The sequence below is a fragment of the Pteropus vampyrus genome, unplaced genomic scaffold (genome assembly GCF_000151845.1).
Source record: "Pteropus vampyrus isolate Shadow unplaced genomic scaffold, Pvam_2.0 Scaffold316, whole genome shotgun sequence".
NCBI lineage: Eukaryota > Metazoa > Chordata > Mammalia > Chiroptera > Pteropodidae > Pteropus > Pteropus vampyrus.
The window spans coordinates 80,817-89,653 of record NW_011889097.1 but is presented as its reverse complement, the minus strand read 5'-3'; the positions used below and the strand labels follow the sequence as shown (position 1 = coordinate 89,653).

At 61.9% G+C, this 8,837-nt stretch overlaps 2 protein-coding genes across 5 annotated transcripts in view; one reads left to right on the top strand and one right to left on the bottom strand.

Annotated features, from left to right (window-relative positions):
* Positions 1–2,567, top strand: part of ATG9B (autophagy related 9B) — an 11,260-nt gene extending 8,693 nt beyond the window's left edge. For 3 of the 4 annotated variants that reach the window (XM_023521791.1, XM_011377541.2, XM_011377543.1), the window contains one exon: positions 1,704–2,567. The gene's annotated coding sequence lies outside the window, so the exon portion shown is untranslated. The remainder of the gene's footprint in view (positions 1–1,703) is intronic. The other variant, XR_896935.1, reaches the window with a different exon arrangement.
* Positions 2,568–2,914: 347 nt separating this feature from the next.
* NOS3 (nitric oxide synthase 3) overlaps positions 2,915–8,837 on the bottom strand; it is a 17,006-nt gene continuing 11,083 nt past the window's right edge. The window contains exons 14-23 of the mRNA XM_011377573.1: positions 7,636–7,768; positions 7,427–7,505; positions 7,123–7,310; positions 6,472–6,644; positions 5,995–6,205; positions 5,815–5,902; positions 4,656–4,777; positions 3,732–3,880; positions 3,209–3,403; positions 2,915–3,076 (exon numbers count right to left, since the gene is read on the bottom strand). Coding sequence (XP_011375875.1) covers positions 2,915–3,076; positions 3,209–3,403; positions 3,732–3,880; positions 4,656–4,777; positions 5,815–5,902; positions 5,995–6,205; positions 6,472–6,644; positions 7,123–7,310; positions 7,427–7,505; positions 7,636–7,768 — 1,500 coding nt within the window. The remainder of the gene's footprint in view (positions 3,077–3,208; positions 3,404–3,731; positions 3,881–4,655; positions 4,778–5,814; positions 5,903–5,994; positions 6,206–6,471; positions 6,645–7,122; positions 7,311–7,426; positions 7,506–7,635; positions 7,769–8,837) is intronic.

The following is an 8,837-nucleotide window of genomic DNA, read 5'->3' as shown; positions in this document are numbered from 1 at the left end:
GAAGGCCACCCGAGAGGCCGAGAAGTGAGCTGGTCAGTGGATGGGGCTGGAGTAAGGCCCAGCTCGGGTCCCACGTGCACAGGCTGGCAGAGCGCTGCGCCCACACTGTCTTCCAGTGCTGGGCGTGGCCTGGCCCTGCTCTGCTGCCCTGTTTGGGGTGATCTCTGGCAAGTCCCTGCTGTGGCTTCCACTCTTGCACCTGGAAACTGGGGCTCATGTTTCCGGTCCCCCTCCCTGTCGAGGCTCCCACTGCAGCTCTAGAAGCAGTGTCCACAGCTTTTGTTTTTCTCGTAGTGGCTCTCAGAGGGACAGACCGAGGCCTCGCTGTCCCAGCGTGCGGAGGACGGAAAGACTGAGCTCTCCCTGATGAGGTTCTCCCTGGTGCACCCACAATGGCGCCCCCCCGGGCACAGCTCCAAGTTCCTGGGGCACCTTCGGGGCCGGGTCCAACAAGATGCGGCTGCCTGGGGTGCCACCTCGGTTCGCAGCCCCCCCACCCCCAGAGTGCTTAGCGACTCGTCCTCACCTCTGGTGAGCCGCAGCCTGGCTGCTCCCATTTCTCTTCCCTCTGCCTGCCTCACCTTGGGCACTGACCTGCGCACTCGCTGGTCCAGCCTGCTCTCCCACCTCTCTGTCCTCTCTTCTGACCCCTTCTTCTCCTGCTTCCAGCCGGAAGCCTTCCTGGCCAACCTCTTGGTGCACCCCCTCATGCCCCCACGGGACCTGAGCCCCACAGCCCCCTGCCCAGCTGCAGCCACTGCCAGCCTCTTGGCCTCCATTTCCCGAATTGGCCAGGACCCCAGGTGAGGCGTGGGGATCTGAGATGCAGGGGAGCCGGGGTGGTGAGGCTGATCCTCCAGGAGGAGGGTGCAGGGGGAGGGGCATGCCTTTGATTTGCGGTACCCTCTGTTCCAGCTGTGTGTCCCCAGGAGGCACTGGGGGCCAGAAGCTAGCCCAGCTCCCAGAGCTTGCTTCTGCTGAGATGAGTCTCCACGCCATCTACCTGCACCAGGTGAGTAGAGAGGTGCCGAGAAGCAAAATGTGGGGAGAGCAGCACAAAATGGGTGCGGGGTAATGTGGAGGGGTAAGGAATTACCCAACAGGAGCTGGAGGAGGAGGTCACAAAACCCTCCGCACCCCGTGCTGCGTAGGCAGGAGGGAGCCCTCATTCCTCTTTCCATTTAGCTCCATCAGCAGCAGCAGCAGGAACCATGGGGCGAGGCCTCCTCCCTGTCCAGGCCCTGGTCCAGCCCCCCACAGACACTCTCGCCTGATGACGAGAAGCCATCCTGGTCAAGCGATGGTGAGGCGGGCAAGGTGGGCAGGGGACAGACCCCAGGTAGACAGTGGGTGTCACGGCACTGCCCAGCTGACAGCTTTTCCCGTCAGGTTCCAGTCCTGCCTCCAGCCCCAGACAGCAGTGGAGAACCCAGAGGACGCAGAATCTGTTCCCTGAACAGTTTCAGGAGACCACAGACACCCAGAAGGAGCCTGGCCAGGCCCCGGGCACTGACTGAGGAGGCGCCTTAGGGTCAGTATTGTCTAAATGGGGCAGGGGGGTGGGGAACAGGGGAACGAATAGGCAATTGGGTGGAGCCAGACTTGGGGGAATGGGAACGACTGTGGGCATTCAGGGTGAGTGGGTGGTCACCTCTGGCACCCAAACCTCTGGACTACTTGCCAAGAGCCTTCTCTTCTCTCAGGTTCCTCAGCTTCTCCAGCCGCAGGAGACTGGATGAGGTGGAGCGGAAGAGCACACTGAACCCTCTTTAGGGACCCCCCCCAGATGCTTTAGTTGGGCAAGACTTGGGGATCAATGACGAACTCGCCCCAGAGAACACAGAAAGGGTAGGAGAGGAGATGCCAAAGGTATCTATCTAGAAACAAGTCTTGGAGACAATCGCCCCATGGAAGGGAGAAGGGGACACCCCCCCCCAACTAGCCATCCTGGAGCAGGTGCCTGGGAAGAAGTCCCCAGATATCCTTAGGGTGGGGGCAGGGTCAAGGCAGAGGCCAAGCTAAGTGCAAAGGAAACAGTGAGGGACAGGACCTGAGACGCACTTAGTCCTTTGGTTCCCATGGGACTTGTGGAGGGGGCCACAGGGACCTGTGAGTGGAAAGGCTAGTGAGCGCTGACGTTTTTGGAGTTCGGCATTGCTATGATGTCTGAGGAAGTGGGTGTGGCTCCTCATCCTGTCTGAAACAAGCAGTAAAGGTTGCTCACGGCTGCGTTGCACATCTCTGTGACCTTGGTCTCTGGCATCTCCATTCCTGGCAGCTGAGGGAGGTACCTACTTCTCACTCAAGAGCAAGCGAACCGCACTGGAGAACTGCCTGTGACTGGTGGCCGGGAACCACGGTTCTAGAGTGCCAGGTCGGAGTGGAGTGTGTAGGATGGGACTCGCTATCCAAGAGTTACCACCCCCACATCTGCACAAGTTAAAAGACAGAGCTCGTTGTTCTATAATTTTAATCCACGGGGCTGGGTTAGGCATCTCAGTAGCTCCCATGACATCCGCTTCAGTCTCTTATGAATTCTTCAGTAATAAATATTTGAATGATTTGGAGATTAGGTTTCAAGATAAGATGGCTCCTGAGAGAGGTAAGGGAAATCTAAAATTCACCTAAAGGATACAGAAGGGGTGGACAATAGGCCCTGGAATACCACTGCTGGGAGGCGCCTACCATATTTAGTGGGGGGTGGGGGGCAGGGAACCAGGCCTGGAAAGACGAAGGCATTTCGCTTATTCCCAGGGGTTAGGCGAGTCTCCGCAGACTGGACAGACGTGGGAAGGCACCTCAGGAGGGGAGGGAGAGGTGGCAGGTCACGGGAGGCCGACAGGAGAGTAGCAGGGCCACAGCGGACTGACGGTGCCTCTCCTGGAACTGCGGTGGATAGGGAGAAGGAGGGCTCTCAGGGGCCGGGGGTGTCTGGGCCGGGCGGGTCGAAGGACCAGGGCACTGCGCCGCGCAGATGCCGCTCCTGCAAGGAAAAGCTCTGGGTGCGAATGCGGCTTGTCACCTCCTGGGTGCGTAGCGTGAGCCCGAAAATGTCCTCGTGATAGCGTTGCTGATCCTGCGGAGAAAAAAGAATGGATCAGAACCCAAGCCGGGGACGCTCCCGAGAGCATGCCCCGCCCCCGCCAGGGCCCCGCCCCCGCCAGGGCCCCGCCCCGGCCCCGCCCGTCGGGGCCCCGCCCCTTGGCACCCGCAGCACGCCGATGACGTCTCCGGCCTCATCCAGCTCCATGTCGCCCTCTGTCGCCAGTATGCGCTGCACTGTCTGCAGGACGCTGGTTGCCATGGTGACATCGCCGCAGACAAACATGTGGCCTCGTTCGAGGCACAGCACGCGGTGCACCTCAGCAGCCAGCTCTGTCCGCAGGATGTCCTGTACGTAGGTCTGAGGGGAGGCGGGGTTAGGGGCGGCCCGGAGGGGTGCGGGCGGGAGGGGAGGGCGGACTCCCGGTGTGAAGATTCCCGCCAGGTAGAGCTTAAGGGAGCTGGCCGTGGGGTCTAGAGAGGTGGAGTGAGTCTGGGGCGGGGTTCGGGGGAGGGTGCCAGATACCCAAAGGGGCCTCGGGCACTCGTGGGACGAGTGAGGGCGGGTGCCTGAGTGCTGCTGGGTGGGAGCAAAGGGGCGGGGCGGAGGGTGTGCACCGCGGGAGCGCGCATCGGTCCTTCCCACGTCCCTAGTTTCAGGTTATCCCTGAGCCCTCAAGGTCCCGCACCTTAGGGCTGGCGGGTTCCCGGGAGAAGGCAGTGAGGACACGGCCGAACACTCCGCGCTGCTGGGCATCCTGCACCTCGTCGCGGTAGAGGTGGTCGAGCTGGGAGCATCGGCAGCCGAACACCAAGGTCATAGGGGCGGGCTGCAGCCCTGCAAGTAGCGGGACGGCTTGGGAGAGATCCCTCCCTCGCGGCAGCCCTGGCCACACCTCGCTTTTGGCTACTTTTGCCTAGGCAGACGGCCCACACCTTTTGGGCACAAACTACCACTCCGGCAGGGTGCAGGGCGCACTCCTCAAACACCCTGCCAGAACCTGGTTTACAGAGAAGCCCAAGCTTGCAGGAGGTCGTGCCTTTCCTCGGCTGGAATGGTCACTGACGGCGCTGGAACGTGGGGCTTCTGACTCGGACTTCCATGCCTTTTGACCGCCTAACACTGCAGTTCTGGGACTCCATCTAGTCCCTGCCCTGCTCCAACCCCATAAGCTCCCACACCTTCAGATCCCACACTTCCTACCTTCCTCTCAGTCACAGCCCCTTCCTTCCATTTACCAGCTGCCCTGGGCTCCCGGTGCCCAACCTGAACATCCTGTAGCTTCCTTGGATCTTGGACACACCTAGGTGAGCTCCGGCACGGTCCAGAGTCCGCCCAGGGCATTTGTCTTCCGCGTCCCAGCCCCATCCTCTCCAGACTTCTGGTTCCCTTTGTCCTTAATCCAATCCAACACTGTGCCCACCACCAGGAAGCCATACCTACGGGGCACTGCCCTGGCCTCGAGGCCCTCCCCCTTCCCCTTGGTCGAGGCTTCTTTTCACCTCTGTAGCGCATTCCTGGCCCTCTTTCCCACCTGGCTCCTGCACCCCAGCCCCGCCCTTTGTGTGGCTGCTTCCTGCCTTCCAGTTGTTCCCTTGGCCCCCAGCCTCACCTTTGCTCTCAATGTCATGTAGCCGCTCCTGCCAGAAGCCCCGGAAGGGGGCGATGCCAGTGCCTGGGCCCACCAGGATGCAGGGCAAGCTGGGGTCCGGTGGCAGCCGGAAGGAGGGAGCCCTAGCAAACAGACAGCCCGTCAGGCCCCCCTTTGCTGCCCCAGCTCCCCTTTCTTACCAGCCTTTGGTGGGGTGGAGAGAGGAGAACTCAGCTTCTGTTGATAATCGAGTTAATACTTGTCAAGTGCTTACGGCAGTGTCTAGTTTGTAGTAAGCACGGTGTGTTTATTAGAGAACTCTGCTAGCGGGCAGAAGCTCCCTGGATCTGTGGTTTCCAGAAGCTGGGTCAAAGGAAATACAGTTCAAATTTGAACTGAAGAATATTTTGACATCCCAGCTGAGGAGATTTAGAAACTAAGGGAAGGGAAGGACGGTCTCTTGGTTCATTATGAGTTCACCGAGTGTATTAATTTTAAACCATAGCCTCAATATTAGTGTTCGGTTTGTATTCAGTAGGTTGCTGCAGCTTATTTGTAATTTAGCCTCCCACATGGGTTTGGGTCACTGGGCCTGGCTGGCGCCATCCTAGGAACTCTTCACTGACCTGCCCGAGACTTTCGGCTCCCGGCCACTGGTTGGGGCAAGACTTCCGACCCAGCAGGAGGGGAGGGTTTCCTGGGAGCCCTCGCTGACCCCGTGGTAACCTGGCTAGTTCTCCCGGGACTGAGTGGGGACCTGCTCTTGACTGGGTGGGCACAGTTCCCAGGTGCCATGCCTCCCAATGGCAGACTGACCCCAAGGGTGTAGCCAGGGACACGGTACATCTTCTCAAAGCAGCAGAGCCTGCAGGTCACACCCCAGCCCCGTCTCTGGGAGCTGCAGTTTCAGGCCAGGACCCTACGTCCAAATTGGTTCAAGGCCAAAAACTTAGCCAGAGCTCTGAAGTGGCTTAGCTGGATGCCCTGGCCTTGGCGTGGTCAGCGGGTCTTCCTTGCTCCCAACCACACCCCTCACCGAAGCTTCCACCTCACCCTGTGCAACCCCACCGAGTCCTCCAGCTGTCCCCGCCAGCCGTGGGGCGCGCTCTCCGCCCCTGCTTGGATAGACACTCTCTCCTTGGTCCCCCGTCCTCCGCCACCTCCCGCGGTGCTCACTTACCCCCTGATGAAGCAGGGGACAGGGGCTCCGGCCTTGAGCTGGCTCAGCCACGTGGAGCAGACGCCGTAGTGCAGGGGGCCCAGCCCATCTGGTTGGGGGCGCAGAGGGGGCCAGTGAGGGGCCCATCCCAGGGTCGCTCCAGGGCCCGGGCCCCGGCCACGCCCCGCCGCCCAGCCTCACCCTGGGTCCTGTATGCCAGCACGGCCACCGTGAGGTGGATCTCTCCGGGGTGGGCGCTGGGCGCCGAGCTGACGGAGTAGTACCGGGGCTGGAGCAGGGGCAGCTGGGTGAGGAGCAGCGCGGCGGGCAGAGCCACGGACGGAAACTGCTCCAGCACCTCCAGCAGCGTGGGGCAGCGGAACCACTTCCACTCCTCGTAGCGCCGGGGGTCCTGGTGGGGGCGGGGCGCAGTGGGCTTGGAATCCCTTAGCTCTGCCTGCTGACCCCTCTTCTCGACCCCTCCCGCGCCTCAGTTCAGGCCCACAAACATTTCTCCATCACCGCCTCTGTGCCCAGCTCTTTAAGACCTTGAGAATGCTAGGTGAATTAGTAGCTGGAGCTGGGCCCTGGAGCCCCAGTGCGTGCAGCTAGGTGGGCTCCCCTCCCCCAGCCCATCCGGCCTCACTGGCCCCGCTTCCCTCCAGGGTGGCCCCCAACCTGGCTGAGGGTCTCCAGCTCCTGCTGTTCGCCGGGCTCTTCAGCCAGGGTGCTGAGCAGTTGAAGGAGTCGGGGGCTGGGCGGGGAAGTGATGTCCAGGAAGAAGGTGAGAGCCTGGCGCAGGGTGCACGGGGGCAGCCGGGGGTCCCGCACCCAGCCCGGGGGAGGGCCACCTAGGGGTGGTGCACAGGGGAGCTCTGAAGGAGGGGCCACGCCAGAACTGCCTTGTCTGGGGTGAGGACTGCTTCTTGGGGGGCACATGGGGACCGATCATGCCTCGTGGCATTTTATTGGTGACCTTGACCTTGAACAGTGGTGGTGGGCTTGTCTGGGCAGCTCCCGTGTGTTTGGGGCCTCCTCTGCCTTTCCCCCACCCGACCTATTTCAACCCTGGGCACCAGTGCGGCAGAGGTGGAACCCACGCCAGCCACAGGGCAGGCCAGGTTGCTGGGGGAGCCTTTGGGAGGAACCAGAGGGAGGAGACAGCCTCTCGGGGGTGTGTGGGGACAGGTCTGGGAAAGGAACTGTGCTCTGTGGCACAGCTAGCGGTGAGTGGATACGACAACCCTCTGCCAGGTCCTGAACCCAGGGGCCCCTGGGACCATGGGGACGGAGCGGCTCCCATCGCGGCGCCTAGACTGCGCCCCTCACCGGGGCTGCCCTTCTCCAGCTGCTCCACGGCCATGGCCTCGCCCGGCGGCGGCAGGTCCTCCACACGGCTCAGCAGCGCCTCCACGAGGCCGGGCCGGTTGGGCGGGCAGATGCCTATGTGGTCCCCTGGCTGGTACTGGAGCCCCTCCTGGCCTCCGGTGTCCAGGCGCACGAGGATCGTGGCCCGACTGTGGGTGGGGGGAGGGGCCAGTTACAGCGGGGCGGGAGGCAGAACGTGGGGGGAGGAGGGTGCCGGAGTCCGGGGAATGAGGCAGGGACAGGTGACAGGGGGTGTCTTCCTCACGTGGACTTGCTGCTCTGCAGGTTTTCCACTGAGAGGACTGTGGCCTGGAACATCTTTCGTCTGTGCACGTAGGTCAGGCCTGGCGGGGAGGGGCGGGGTGGCAAATGAAACTGAGCCTGAGCCAGGGAGCCAGTGTCCCTGGGAGTTGGTCCTGGGGCCTTGGAGAGTCCAGAGGGCCAGCAGGGTCGGGGGAGAGGTCAGGGCCGCACCTGGCAGCAGCTGGAGGCCCTCAGCCTGGGCACTCAGCCGGTACCTCTGGCGCTTCCAGCTCCGTTTGGGGCTGAATATGTCCCGGGCGGCGGCCTTGGCATCCTCTCCCACGCAGAAGGTCTCACAGGAGGCCTGAGGGGCAAGGTGGTGAGGGCTGAGGAGCTCGAGGGGCCTGATGTGGGAGGTGGAGCTGGGCCTGTTGGGTCTCCAGTTGCCACCTTCCATTCCTGGGGCTGTGGGAGCAGAGGGGCCCGGAAGCGGGAGGCGCCATCTGAGGCTCACAGGCGACTGTGGCATCAGCAGCCATAGTGGCAGGAGGGAGAATGGGCTTGAGATGGAGACTGAGCCTGTGGCACCTCGTTCTTCAGCCCATGTCATGTCTCTGCCACTGCTATCCGTTCGCATATGTTTGTGTCACACCCGCTCGTTACTTAATCTGGGGTGTTAGTCTTGTGCCCCAAGGAGCACAGTGCTCGGCACACGGTAGCATCCAGTGAATGAATCTGCTGTTCTATGCATTCAGACCTGCATTCAAATTCTGACTCCTACACTTACGGTAAAGTGCCTCAGTTTCCCCATCTTTACACCTCATTGGGTTCCAGTGAAGCTGAAATGAGATACTTTACGTAAAGCTCTTATTAGCTCCTGGAGTGAGGCCATGGAGGGGCCTTTGGCAGGTCTGTCCTCCCCTGCACTGGGCACAGGGGGCTGGAGGGGTCCCCGGGGGCCAAGCCCAGGGAGGGTGCGTATTCTATTTGTTTCTGCTCAGGCGCAAGTTGCAAGCCGCTGGGCCAGTCCCCGGCTTGAGCGTCGGGCTTGTCCACGCTGCTTCCTCCCTGCCCGCTCGCCCAGTTCTGTGAATCCGTCTTTTGTGCATGTAAAGTCTTACATCCCTTCCTTCCTTCCTCAGCCCCCTCCCTTCCTTCCTTCCCCCACTGCTACCGCCCTAGTCAGCTCAGCGCCTTCCTGCTTCCAGCTGGAAGCTCCTCCGGCTGACCCCGCAGGCTAGAGAAGGCCCCGAAACCTCGCGCTGCGCCCCTTCCTTCTCCCGTCCCGCTCCTAACTTGCAGGAGCTTCTCTTTGCCCGGATTCTTTAGTCTCCCTCTCCTCCCAGTTCGGACCAGTTTCTCCGGCCTGACCTCCTCCTCCCCAGCAAACCCTCCTCCTGGGCTGCCCTCCTCTCCATCAGTCCAGACCTGCT